Source organism: Tachyglossus aculeatus, chromosome X1 (assembly GCF_015852505.1).
Source record: "Tachyglossus aculeatus isolate mTacAcu1 chromosome X1, mTacAcu1.pri, whole genome shotgun sequence".
Lineage (NCBI taxonomy): Eukaryota > Metazoa > Chordata > Mammalia > Monotremata > Tachyglossidae > Tachyglossus > Tachyglossus aculeatus.
The window spans coordinates 24864237-24878235 of record NC_052101.1 but is presented as its reverse complement, the minus strand read 5'-3'; the positions used below and the strand labels follow the sequence as shown (position 1 = coordinate 24878235).

General features: G+C 41.1%; 2 protein-coding genes across 3 annotated transcripts in view; one reads left to right on the top strand and one right to left on the bottom strand.

The window, feature by feature from the left end:
* RARS1 (arginyl-tRNA synthetase 1) overlaps window positions 1-12126 on the top strand; it is a 30033-nt gene extending 17907 nt beyond the window's left edge. Inside the window, exons 7-15 of the mRNA XM_038740425.1 lie at window positions 57-177; window positions 1260-1389; window positions 2339-2443; window positions 4306-4484; window positions 5733-5842; window positions 7168-7273; window positions 10403-10575; window positions 11042-11289; window positions 11893-12126. Of these exons, the coding sequence (XP_038596353.1) occupies window positions 57-177; window positions 1260-1389; window positions 2339-2443; window positions 4306-4484; window positions 5733-5842; window positions 7168-7273; window positions 10403-10575; window positions 11042-11289; window positions 11893-12002 (1282 nt within the window). The 3' untranslated portion in view covers window positions 12003-12126. The remainder of the gene's footprint in view (window positions 1-56; window positions 178-1259; window positions 1390-2338; window positions 2444-4305; window positions 4485-5732; window positions 5843-7167; window positions 7274-10402; window positions 10576-11041; window positions 11290-11892) is intronic.
* Window positions 12127-12638: 512 nt separating this feature from the next.
* The window catches only part of LOC119919755 (rho GTPase-activating protein 7-like), a 102559-nt gene continuing 101198 nt past the window's right edge, over window positions 12639-13999 (bottom strand). For both annotated transcript variants that reach the window (XM_038740423.1, XM_038740424.1), the window contains exon 14: window positions 12639-13208. In XM_038740423.1, the coding sequence (XP_038596351.1) occupies window positions 13091-13208 (118 nt within the window). In that variant the 3' untranslated portion in view covers window positions 12639-13090. The remainder of the gene's footprint in view (window positions 13209-13999) is intronic.

The window sequence follows — 13999 nt, the reverse complement described above, 5'->3', positions numbered from 1 at the left end:
CTAAGCTTGTTAGTCATCTCTATATAACTTGTGTTTGTTCTCGATTTGGTGACCAGGTTAAATCATCTAGGAGATTGGGGGACCCAGTTTGGCATGCTCATTGCTCACCTTCAAGATAAATTTCCAGACTACCTGACTGTTTCACCTCCCATAGGTGATCTCCAGGCCTTTTATAAGGTACATATGATATCATGCACTTTTCTTTGTTATTTGTTGGTGTAATTGTGGGTTATTCATTCATTCAATCATATTTATTGAGCGCTTACTGTGTGCACAGCACTGCACTAAGCACTTGGGAAGTACAAGTTGGCCACGTATAGAGACGGTCCCTACCCAACAGCGGGCTCACAGTCTAGAAGGGGGTTAATTCAAGGTGGGAAAAGAAATATGCTGAAGCAGGGTTGGGTAAACTTTTTAGGCTAAAAATGACAGGGGCAGGAATCTCAAACCTGTAAATCTGTGGGAGACTAGATTAAACATGTCCAGTACTGCAGTTCAGGATAAAAGTGAGGCATTTTATTGTGTATTCAACAATGCTTACAGCGACACAGCTCTCCTGGGCAGACCTGTGAGAGGAATGTATTACAACAGGGATACCTAAACAGCTGTAGTGTTATGAAATGAAAGGGTGCGTGCAAACTTCACAGCTTCTGGAAGGGTGTGGTGTTCAGTGGGTAGATAGTATTGCTTAAATTGTAAATGGAGAAACTGAAACTGAATCTGTATAACTTTTTCTGTCTATATATACTAGTCCTAGGAACTGGTATTTTTTAAATAACAGTAATAATGATGATGGTATTTGCTAAGCACTTACTATGTGCCAGGCACTGTCCTAAGCACTGGGGTGGAAACAAGCAAATCCAGTTGGACACAATCCCTGTTACTTGTGGAGAACACAGTCGCATCTCCCATTTTACAGATGGGTGAACTGAGGCCCAGAGAAGTGAAGTTATTGCCCAAGGTCACCCAGAAGACAAGTGATGGAGCTGGGATTGAACCCGTGACCTTCTGACTCCCAAGCCCATTCTCTATTCACGAGGCCAGGCCACTTCTCTTTGACTATGAGCCCTGTGTGGGACATGCTTCTTCCCCAGTGCATAGAACAGTGCTTGACATACAGTAAGCACTTAAAAAACACAATTATCATTATTTTTATTTTTTCTGAGAGCCATACCAAATGCCCAGAAAAACTTTTTTAATTCCCTCTGTCTTTAAAGTTGCTAAAATAAATCTGTTTTATATTTTCTCTTGAAACCCAGGAATCCAAGAAGCGGTTTGACACTGAGGAAGAATTCAAAAAACGGGCGTACCAGTGTGTGGTTTTACTGCAGAGTAAAGCACCCGAGATCACCAAAGCTTGGAAGATGATCTGCGATGTGTCTCGCCAAGGTGACCTTTATTCATTCATTCAATCGAATTTATTGAGTGCTTACTATGTGCAGAGCACTGTACTAAGTGCTTGGGAAGTACAAGTTTGCAACACATAGAGACGGTCTCTACCCAACAGCGGGCTCACAGTCTGGAAGGGATGTATTATTATTAGAAATCTGCAAGATACCTAACCCGTTAATCCATGTCAAAAATCGTAGACTCTTCCGGGGGCAACTACTAGTGCTCCTTTTTCTGTGACAGTTCCATTTGAATGACAATTAAGGTATTTATTAAGTATTTGCTCTGCGTCAGCATTGTTCTAAGTGCTGGAATAGATGCAAGTTAATTAGTTTGGAAATACAGTGTAAATAGGAAGAACAGGTTTTGAATTCCATTTTACAGTTGAGGAAACTGAGGCACAGAGAAGTGAGTTGCCCAAGGTCACCCAGCAGATAGGCGATAGAGCTGGAATTGGTACCAGGTCATCTGACATCCAGACCGTGCTCTTTCCACTAGGTCAATCAATCCATCAATGGTATTTATTGAACGTTTACTATGGCCAGACCACTCTACAAAGCACTTGGGAGAGTGCAATACAACAGAATTAGCAGACACGTTCCCTGCCCAAAATGAGCTTAATCTTTCTGAATCTTGTTTTTCACGTACGTTGTGTTTGGCTCTGCTTGTGATTCGCTTTCAGGTTGGTGGATTAGATCTTGGCCCTTATAGTTGTGAGTCATAATGGAAGAGTTTAGGGGACTGTGGGTTATATTGATAATGAAAATGTTTCCTCTTGAAATGAGTGATTTTTGTCACGTAATAAGTCTTGAATTCTATGTCTCCCCATCAAAAATTTCCCATATAGTTGAATTTTTTCCTAGTTCTATGTTTTCAAACTGTCTATATTTTAAATAATTGAGACTAAAACAGGATTATTGTTCAATGATAACCTTATTTTTATTTTTAGAGTTCAACAAAATCTATGATGCTTTGGACATTTCGATAATAGAGAGGGGGGAATCTTTCTATCAAGATAGGATGACTGATGTTGTGAAGGAATTTGAAGAAAGAGGTAATGTATTAGTTTGAGAATTTGAAACTTGTTTTCATTCAGATTGGTAGCTAATTTCTAGGAAAAGGCTAATGGAAAGCCCAAATTTAGCTATTCCAACTTTTTATCCTTTAGTTCTAACTCAAATTTTGAAAATCACAAGGTTGAACAGGAGTAGGATAATTTTCTGTCCTCTAGAAAAGATAAAATGAAGTTTGCACCGTACATAACGAATGAGTTTTTTTAACCTTTCTGCTCAGCGTGAACACGAGCTACGTTGTAATAAATTATATTCCTAATCTTGAATTGCGTTACTGTTATCATCATTATTATTCTATTGCTACATGGTTTAAATGTTTACAGAGTGCAGAGCGCTTGTGTAATTTTTGTGAAAATCAATGTAAATGTGGTTCCTGGCCAACTAGGGAGCTAAAAGGGGAGGAGATACCTGTAGAGTGATGAGTGAGATTGTGAATCATGACGAACAGGGTCAAACTGAATGGGTTAAAACGATCAGCTAGAAATACAGAGTCCAGTCTCTAGGTACCTCATCACTTCAGGCGCACTGGTCTTCCGAGAGCCCGGCCACAACATGCCACATTGTCGTCCTCCTCTTCCTCCTCCTCCATATTTATTGAGCACCATTTATTGTAAATGATGGTATACTAGGCATACTAACAAATACCATAATCATTAGTATTTGGAAATGTAGAGTAAAAATAGAAAGCATTGCCTCCTTTTGAAGGTATGGCTTGGTTCCCTGGGACAGCAAGTAAGATGATGGTTCCATACATTGGAAGTCTGTGTCGTCAAAGTAATATCTGAGTGTTGGTATCTTATGAATGATGCTCCCAGGTTATCGTGGGTGTACAAAGAAAAGCATGATTTTATTTTCATGGTTTTTACCCCTTTCGTCATCTGTACTGATAGTTTTGTGGTTGATTCTCCATGATCCTGGCTAACGAAGGGGAGATGGGAAAGAGGTGATGCAAAATGCAGTGGGGGAAGAGGGAGGCTTGAATGCCAGCTGTTCAGTAGGTTGATGCAGCCATGGATCTGCCGTGAAGTTGGGAGAAGGGCAGCCTTGGATCAGCTGGGTCAGGAGGGAAAGCCAGTACTGCCAGCTGCAGGTTCCACCACTTGGAAGGGCTTCACAGTCAGTGAGTTTAGAAGTCAACTATTGATAATCCATTGGCAAATAACCTAGAAGTGGCTCTCTTCTGTTTTCCAGGAAACAAAAAAACCCCTCTTTGTTCTAGGAATAAATGGGATTTTCAGTCGGCACAACTTGTCATGGGAGACAGGCACTTGGAAAACTAGAACTAATAATGAAAGGGTCGACCTCATCAACAGCATTTATTGAGTATTGGTGGTAATTGGCACTTGGGGAGTGTATGTAGAAGTGCAGCTCCTCCCCTTGAGTAGTTTATAATCTAATGGGAGAGAAAGGCAGATCCATATCGACAAATTTACACTAGGGTAAAGTGAAAGAATAGGTGCAGATTGCACTGGTGTTCGCTCACCCATCTATTTGACATTGTTTTAAGGGGGACCGAGTGGTAGTATGGACTAGGTAGATCTTGGATTTTTCCTGTATCCCACTCTCCACCTTTCTCCACCCCCATTCACAGAGGCTGTTGTGAATGAAGAATCGCTTGGTAGCCAAACGACCCAAAAGTAGTTTTGAGAGTAGGTCCATTTTCTGAATGGCTGGGAACACCTAGTTTGTACTAGTTTGCAAGTGTGACACTTTTACTTGGCCATTATAACTTCAAAAAATCAACAGTTATTGTGAATTTAGAAAATAAATCCACATTTGGGGTCTTTTGAAGGTATTTTTGAATATTCTTTCCCTATTCATGGTTTATTCCCTATTCCTCTAGGGTTTGTGGAGGTGGATGATGGACGAAAGATTGTGTTTGTTCCCGGGTGTCCAGTCCCCTTAACGATAGTAAAATCAGATGGGGGTTATACCTATGACACCTCTGACTTAGCTGCTGTTAAGCAACGGCTATTTGAGGAGAAGGCAAATATAATCGTATACGTGATCGACAGTGGCCAGGTGAGTTTGTAGATCTCAAGTCTATTATCTTCTCTGGATGACTTGATGGAGTGTAATGACTGTTGTGACCTGTGGGGTAAAAGGAATAATTCATAAGATCAGTCAATGTCTTTTGTTTGGGTTTTTTTGTTTTGTTTTGTTTTTTGTTTTAATAGTATGTGTTAAGTGCTTTCTTAAGTGCCAGGCCCTGTACTAAGCGCTGGGGTAAATGCAAGCTAATCAGGTTGGACACAGTCCTTGTTCCACGTAGGGGTCACAGTCTTAATCCCCATTTTACAGATGAGGTAACCGAGGCCCAATTCATTCAGTCGTATTTATTGAGTGCTTACTGTATGCAGAGCACTATACTAAGCCCAGTGAAATGACTTGCCCAGGGTCACACAGCAGTCAAATGGCAGAGCCAGGATTAGAACCCAAGTCCTTCTGATTTCCTGGCCTGTGTTCTATTCGCTAGCCCACACTGCTTCTCTGGTATTTATTCAACCAATCAGTGGTACTTATTGAGCACTTACTATGTACAGAGCTCCGTTCTAAGCACTTGGGAGAGTACAACACAACAGAATTAGCAGACATGTTCCCTGCCCATAATGTGTTTACAGTCCAGAGGGGGAGACATCCATTAATCATTAATGTAAATAAATACTTTTTTTAATTTAAATACACGTATATAAGTGGGGTGGGGTGAATATCAGATATCTAAAGGTCACAAATCCAAAAGCATCTTCTCAGAAGACGGATGAGCTGACGAAAAGGGCTTAATTGGGGAAGGCCTCTTGAAGGAGATGTGACCTTAATAATGTTTTGAAGGCAGAGAGAGTGGTGGTCTGGCGTATATAGAAGGGGAAGGAATTCCAGGCCTCAAAGATGCCACATAACCTGAGATCAGAGTAAAACTCTCCTTGTTTTCTTTATCAGGGCAGGTTTTCAAGGTCCTTGAATCGACCCCATTTCACAGCCTTAGTATACTAAGAAATGGGAGCCTTGTCCCCACCCACCACCCCCACCCAACACGATGAGAATTTGATGTACAGCTTTTTGGTGATGCTTGTATATGGAGAATGAAAGCGAAAACTCAAAACTGTCGATTGGTTTTGCCTGGCAAAGCGCTGTCAACAACTAGTGATAAAAATGACCAAAGACTCTAGGGAGTAAAGGTTTTGGTGGAGGGAAGAAGACTTCTGATGCCTGAAGCATAAGAACAAATACTAAATACAATTCAGTGATAACTGTTTTTCTTTTACTCTGCAGTCTGTGCACTTGCAGACGGTGTTTGCAGCAGCTAAGATGATCGGTTGGTATGATCCCCAGGAAACCAGAATAGTACATGCTGGGTTTGGAGTGGTGCTGGGAGAAGACAAGTAAGTCCATGAATTCCTGATACTTTGAAGGAAACTGCATTCTGTTGGCAGCACAGTCAAGACTGAGAGTTTTTAATGTTTTTCTACCACTTTTTCCAAATCTGTAACAGGGAATCCAGCTGAGCAAATTTTGGGGTAAAAGCACATCCAGTCGTCTCCCAAATGGTGCCATTTTATTCATGTTTATAGCACAGTTGTGACTGTCATCCAAATGATGAAATTAATGTTTTTTGGATCACCTTTCAGGCTAAGGAAAGGAAGGAGGCAAATGTTATCATTTTCCTTGCTTTGCTTGTCTTCAGCAGTGTGGTAGTTGTAATGGCAGTGTTAAATTTAGTCCAGATCTGTGGTGGTTGTGCTTGAAATACAGTGTGGTTCTGTGATTTGTTGGAATCATTGGACATATATAATTGACCTGATTTTTAAGGCTGTCTATTTTGGCCCTCGACAGGTCTGAGCCCTTGGAATGTTCACCAAGTTGAGCCCCTGTTGAGGTTGAAATCCCAGAGCCGACCCTTTGCAAAAAATCACTGTATTTTCAAACCACTTCTAAACATATGTACAGCCTTTACCCCACCTTAGAAGTGATGGTCCTGTGTTGTTTTGAGATGTTCTGTTTGAATTCCTCATATAATAGCATTCTTGATGACCTAAAATGAGGGGATTTTTCTTCCCCAATTGTGAAGAGTCCTCATTTAATCGGGAAGTGGAGATTAAAGACCTGTTCTGCTTCCTACTTAGAATGTGAGCCTATGCGGAACAGTGACTGGGTTTAACCTATCAACTTGTATCTACGCGGGTGCTTAGAACAGTACTAGTAAGCGCTTAACAAATGCAGTAATTCATTAATTAGTTTAGAGGCGAATAAGACTTCCTCTTAGTTAGAAATCTTGTGCTTTTAATGCCCTTCCAGTTAAACTGCCCTTTTTGTCCTTTGTCCTTCCAATATCCCTCTGCCTCCTCTCAGGCAGCCCCATAGTCCCAGTCTTCCTGCTTCTTAAAGAGGATGCATTGAGTTGCAGCTGCTCCTGAATTAAGCCAGGGTTGCTGTTTGAAGGAACTTGTGGGTTTTAGAGATACTCTCGTTGCCAAGCGGTCCCCTGGAAACAAAGAGAAGAAACTTTGGGTTTTCATGTTCATATCTCTTCTGCTTCAGTTTATTTCCTCTTCTGTTACGTGCCAACGAAATATCAACAGAATTTGAGAGCAAAGTGTATTTGAAGTGATTTGGTAGTGTTTTAGAAAGTTGAACCAAGATCTGTAAATGAATGTGCCTTTAGGTGTTAGAATTCAGTAAACGATACTTTTCAACATTTACTTTGAAGGAAGAAGTTTAAAACTCGCTCAGGTGACACAGTACGTCTCATGGACCTCCTAGAGGAAGGACTGAAACGATCCATGGATAAACTAAAGGAAAAAGAGAGAGATAAGGTAACCTTTGTCCACTTTTCTCTAATACGAACCACGCAGGTCTGGGACTTAGTATTTTTTTGTTTCTAACTATTATGGGGATCTCAAGAAACAAGACGATTTTTTTGACTCCCCTTATATGGGCATTTTGATTTCATTCAGTAAACTGCCTGTTCTAAAGTTGGTTTAGGGAATTGCTGTGGGTTGTCTTCAGGATTTTGGCACCTCTGAAAGGTCACAACCCTCTTTGTTGTTACCACATCTTGAAAAACTTTCTGGGGAACTTAAATCCCAACTCTTGTTGTGTTGTACTGTACTAAGCACGTGGAAGAGTACAATACAAAAGTTGGTAGACACATTCCCTGCCCTCAGAGCAGTAAGCATTCAATAAATGATTGATTCATTATACCCTTTTATTCATTAATTCAGTCATATTAAGTGTTTACTGTGTGCACAGCACTGGGAAAAGTACAGTACAACAATAAAGAGTGACAATTCCTGCCCACAGTGAGCTCACAGCCTAGAGCTGGGTGGGGGAGACAGACATCAATATAAATAACTAATATTACAGCTATACCCTTTTTGTGCCATACAGATAAGACAGTAAAATCTGTCAGCTGGCTAGATGGTTGTTGTCTTTCTTGATGCTCATTTGAGACATAGTCAGCCAATAGTGTCAGAGGAGAAGGTAGATTATCTGTGTCAGTGTTGATGGTTGAGGGTGGTTTTAGAGTAGACACTGAACCCATTGACTTTATTGGGAAAGAACGAGGCAGAGCATTATTGCATCAGGCCCTTCATAAGCAGCAGAAAGCTCCCTCTGTGCCTTTCATTTCTTTTTCCTTGGGTGATACAGTATGATAAAGTAGTAGTAGCACTCTTCTAATCCCTTGGATAGATTAGATAAAAAATAATCAGATGAAATCCAGTTTTTTCCCCTGTGGGACTCATAGTCTAAGAGAGAGGGAAAAGTAGGACTTATCCCCATTCTACAGATGAGGAAACTGAAGCACAGTGAGGTTAACTGAGTTGCCCAAGATCTTACAAGCAGGCCAGTGGCAGAGTTGGTCTGAAAGTTTGAGAAGAACCTCTAAGTGAGGAGTACAGGGCAAAAGGAACAAGGCTCTGAGAGGAGGGGGACGGGATGGTAAACAGAGAAAAGACTCAAAACAGAAAAAGATTAAGAATACCAAGGACCAATTGCTGTTCTGGGCCCCAGGTGATTTGGAGGAACTAAGTCAGGATAGGTGAGAGAAGTAACAGAAGCAGAAGTGGAGCACAGAATGAGAGTAGAGTTGAGGGGAAAATCCTCCCGGGATTAAATTATCCTGGTTTAGTTATAGATGGAAGTGGAATAAAGGCCCGTCGGGTCACAAAGGACAAATCAGGTCAGTGGTTGAGTGTTGAGACAGTCAAGTTGCTTCTCTCTAGGTCCACGGGATGGTGCTCAAGTACACATTTCTGCCCATTTCCTCTCTGCTATCTTTACTGTCTCGATGAAGAGTAAATACTTTGAGGCAGTCACCTTTTTTCTTCATCTAAATGGGTCTGTGTGGTTCCAAAATGATCCCTATCATATATAGTGTTCCCTGAAGTGTTCCAGGAATTGTTCTTTACAGTCTATCTAGTTTGTGTGCTCCAATCTTAATAATGATATTAATAACAATCGTGGTATTTGTTAAGCTTGTGTTATGTAAACACAATACAGTGCGTCAAACACTGTATTAAGCGCTGGGGTAGATAAAAGGAAAGCTCATCAGGTTCCACGTGGCGCTCACAGTTTAAGTAGGAGGAAGACCATGTGTTGAATCCCCGTTCTGCAGAGGAGGAAACTGAGGCACTGAGAAGTGACTTGCCCAGGTTCACACAGCAGACAAGTGGCGGAGTTAGGATTAGAACCCAGGGCCTTTGGCTCCGAGGCCTATGCTCTTTCCCGTAGGCCACACTGCTTCCATTATCTTCCTTTATCTTTGTTGTCCAGTACCTTATTTTGCTTGATAAGTCAGGTTAACATTAGCTTTATTGTTTTCCTTGTCAGGCAGTTGGTATATCGTTATTTTGCATTATTTAAACTCTACCATCTCAGTCTCTTTTGCATCCCTAGTATTTATAGTTTGGAAAGGGATTTCAGAATAGAGGTGGAGCCATAATTATGATGTAGTGCTTTCTTTCTTGTTGGTTTACAGCCCCCCTACCTTCCTCCGTAGTCAATAGAGGCAGTTCTGATGTAGGACATATTTTACCCTGCAGCTCTTGCACCCCTCCTAGCAATAAGTGAGCTGTTGGGAAGTGGGGAAGGCAGAACCCCCAGGAGTTGAAAAGAGCAGTTTATCTGGAGATTGTGGAAAACTGCTACCTTAAATGTACTACCTTGATATTAGCAACTCAGTCTCCTCCTACACTGCCAGGTGGTAAGGCACCTGGTTCAGCCATAACATGTGTTTTCACTACACCTGGTGGCTAGAATGGTGTTAGGAGTTAGGCGATGTTTGCCCTGTTTTGACATTGTGTATTACGGTGACGGAACAGGTGAGTCTCAGAGTGGGAGTTTTGTAGGGGCGCAGCTCCTACGTTACCTGGGTTCTAAGGCATTTTCTGTGCTTATGGAGAAAACCCTGGTGTTTGCTGATAAGTCTTTTTGATGTGAGGGTGCCATTTCCTTCTAGACGGTGATCCCGTTGTTGGGTAGGGACCGTCTCTATATGATGCCGATTTGTACTTCCCAAGCACTTAGTACAGTGCTCTGCACATAGTAAGTGCTCAATAAATATGACTGAGTGAATGAATTTTCCACCTCCAATATGGAGAAATATCTCTCCCCAGCCATTTTAGTTTCATATGATGTAGAGAGGCATCCTGGCCTAGTGGAAAGAGCATCTGGGAGTCAGATGACCTGGGTTCTAACCCCAGCTCTGCCTATTGCTTGCTATTCGACCTTGAGCAAGTCACTTAATCAGGTCTCCCGTTCTCCTTCTTAAGACAGTGAGCCCCATGTGGGACAGGGACTGTGTTCAACGTAATTCACTTGTTACTCCCCTGGTGCTTAGTGTTTAACACATAGTAAGCACTGAACAAATGCCATAAAAATAGAGAAAAAGGGAGTGATGAGCGAGGAAGGAAAAGGATTTGGTTTTCTTTTCCCCCACAAAGGTCTTAACCCCAGAGGAACTCAGAACTGCCCAGACTTCAGTTGCTTTTGGCTGCATCAAATATGCTGATCTTTCTCACAACCGGATGAATGACTACATCTTCTCCTTCGACAAAATGCTAGATGACAGAGGAAACACAGCTGCTTATTTGCTCTATGCCTTCACTAGAATCAGGTAACTGTTGGCCTTTGGCAGTTCACAGTTAGAAATTGGAAATCAGCCGTTGCACCATCAGCTGCTTTGAAGTACTCCATCAAATTTTAAAGAGGAATTCGTAGTAAAAAGTATTCTCTTTTTTCTCTCGGTTTAATTATTAGTTGAGTCTGTTCCCCCAGACTTTTGTCTTTTGCTTAAATGCCAGAGAGCTTCCAGCTGGCTTTCTAATTTAGGTTTCCCATTTCAAGATTATTTTAGGAAATGCTTCAGAAACAGATGAGTTGTTTTTCTTGCTTATGAGCTGTGTAGTAAATTGACACTTGAGTGATAGTAAGAACCACATTTTGTGTTTTTAATTGATAATATATACAACTGATTCCATTTGCATTGATTACTTCTCTGGAGGCCTGATTTTCTAATGAAAATCAGTGGTTACACAGAGCACAAGTGAGGAGGGTTGCCAGTGAATCTCCTTTCTTTCCAGATCCATAGCCCGTCTGGCTAATATTGATGAAGAGATGTTGCGGAAAGCTGCCCAAGAAACGGAGATCCTTTTGGATCATGAAAAGGAATGGAAACTGGGGCGATGCATTTTAAGGTTTCCAGAGATCCTCCAGAAAATTTTGGATGACTTGTTTCTCCACACCCTCTGCGATTATATCTATGAGCTGGCGACCACCTTCACAGAATTTTACGATAGCTGTTACTGCGTGGAGAAAGACCGACAGACTGGTGAGTGCTGTGGAGTACAACGTGGTCTGAAAGCAATTTCCAAGCTAATGCATTGCATTAAGCATATTTCCATATGGCAGTATTGTACTGGGACCTGATAGCCTGTTCTAGACTTAATAGAAACTGATACTAGAGTTTTTCTTTTAAAATACAAATCAGGGGAAAAGATTTTGCGTGATCTTAAATTATTTTTTTTCTTCCTGATTTTGGTCCCCAATGGGGCTACCCAGTGTGGTTAAAATAGCCAATTCCACAACTCCAAATATTCTGTGGCATTTGGCTTTCAGCATACTTTCAGGGACTGGAACTCTGTGCTGAATTCTTTCATTATGCTTTTGAGAGGATTTTCACAGACAAAAAAGGACTTCTGAATTTCAGGCCACCATAGGGGGAAGGACCTTCCTTCTCAGTTCTTTTTAGAGCCTTGAGTTGGTTACAGAGTCTGACGGCTTGCTTTTCTGCAAACTCCCAACCAAGACTGTATTGACTATGCTGAGCCCTAGAGCAAATGGAAGGTCTCTGATCAAGCCACACCCTTTTGAAAAATTATTTTGTCAGAGGAGAATGTATTGAGTGTCTCTGTCCCCTTTTTCCTATCCTTAGGTAAAATTGTGAAGGTGAATATGTGGAGGATGTTGTTGTGTGAAGCAACTGCTGCCATCATGGCCAAAGGATTTGATATCCTGGGAATCAAGCCTGTCCAGAGGATGTAATTGCAACTGTTTGAACCCTTTCTATTTTTATCAAAATGATTATTAGCACTGCTTGCTTTTTTATAGTAATCATGTGGATAAGATTTGGAAACCATGGCTAAATTAAAAATAATTGTCGATTATGTTTTGACAGTTGTCTTTCTTTTTTTGGCCAGTCAAGCATTATAAACTAAAAAATACGTTCATGGTGACATATGAATAATTATGGCATTTGTAAGAATGAGGGGTAGCAGCTGATGGTGACTAAGCTAGGCATTACATTTTCACTCCAAGTGCTCTTTTGATTTGGAGTCACAGACTGTAGCCCAAGGGTGTTAATAATATTTAAAACCAGATCTGAGTCCTGTTGGTTCCCCCCAGGCCCAATCTGTTTTACTCTCCGTCCTTCTCCATTCAGTCTCTCTTTTTTCACTGGTCTCTCTGCCCCGCCGCCCTGCTCCATTTGCAGACACGGAGGCTCTGTTCCTGGGTCTCTGCTGGCAGAGGACAGCCTCATGGGAACAGTTGGTGAGTTGAAGCTGCTCTTGCCTTTCCCTCCTCAACCCCTGCACTAATCACCTGAGGGTGCAAATGAATTAAGGAGATGGAAGTACCACCTAACAATCATCTTATCATTTGAATGGCTGCAGATGCATGTGCAATGCAATATAGACTTTATTATTAACAGCGTACTGAACCACAAACTATATAGCAATTCTGTGAACAGCTTACCCCTCTCTTGCAGAATGGAGTTAAACCATTAGTCATACATACATTTTATAAAAATTTTTACAGCAAATGTGCAAATCTAAAAAATAGTCCATACTTTACATCTGGTATAAAAAGTATATTTGGATAAGTCTCAAGTTTTTAATAACTTAATGCAAACTAAGTTTAAAACCACAATTTTGACTATTTCCTGGATGGGAAAATTAACTTTACAGAAATATTAGCCTTTACTCATCTCTTGTGAAATCCTTTAAGCACAGCTTATATATTTATATATCACTAGATTTAATTAATGCTTTTTAGTCAAAAAACACTGTTAGAGGGAGTTTGCAAAATAGCTCAAGAATGAGTCCACAAACTTCATTTAACCCAACACGACTTCATATTTTGGTTTCTTTTGTGTCTGTGGTCAGAGGTCTGAAGGAGTCCTTTATCCTTAGCAGTTCTGCTGCACACATGTGACCAAAAACCCTGTTGTACCATTCTGTGGTCCTCCCTCTGCAAAAGACCAAGACAGGGTTAATTCACAGGCATTTGGAGGAATGGAGCTGGAAACATCTGTTGTTTTCCATTGTTGACTAACCTATACGCTGCTCTTTAAGGTTTTGTTTTGTCAAAACCGACCCCACCACGATGTGTCTGGAAGTGTTTTCTACTTTTTTTGAAGAAGAAGACTACTTAGAAGATACTTGACTCCCATCCTGTGCCATGAGAGACTCTCAAATGGTAAATGAGTCCACACAGTTCTGCCAGAATGTGTGTTTTCACAATTTCACAATGTACCAGAACACCATAGCATAACTCTGGAACGTTAATTGGACAGTGTGTCAATCTGGATTCCTTGCGACATGGTGCAACAAGAAAGCGGTGATACACGTTCAAGGTGTCAACACAGTGAGTACTACAACCTAAGCTCTCCCTAACACAAGAGAAGAACACACTTCCCACTGTAGGAGAGAAGTGGCTGGGCTGAACTACTTCTAGACCTAGGATGGAGAACCTAATCACACTTTTGGGTTCATAGCCTCTTAGTAGTAAATAACTCATTTTCTTAAAGGCCCACTAGTTATTGCAAACAAGTTGGCAGGTAAAATACCTGCATACTTTTGCCATAACACAGATGTTGCAGTAATATTCCCAAGAGTCTTGAAATGAATCCTAAAGTACTGCTGTAAAGGTCTGGACTCCAGATTGGGAAGGGGAAAGGGAGACGAGCTAATGAAAAACTGGATGAAAGAAGTGATTCTAAACATCTCTAGGGAAATGGAAAAAAAAAAAACATCTCCAGG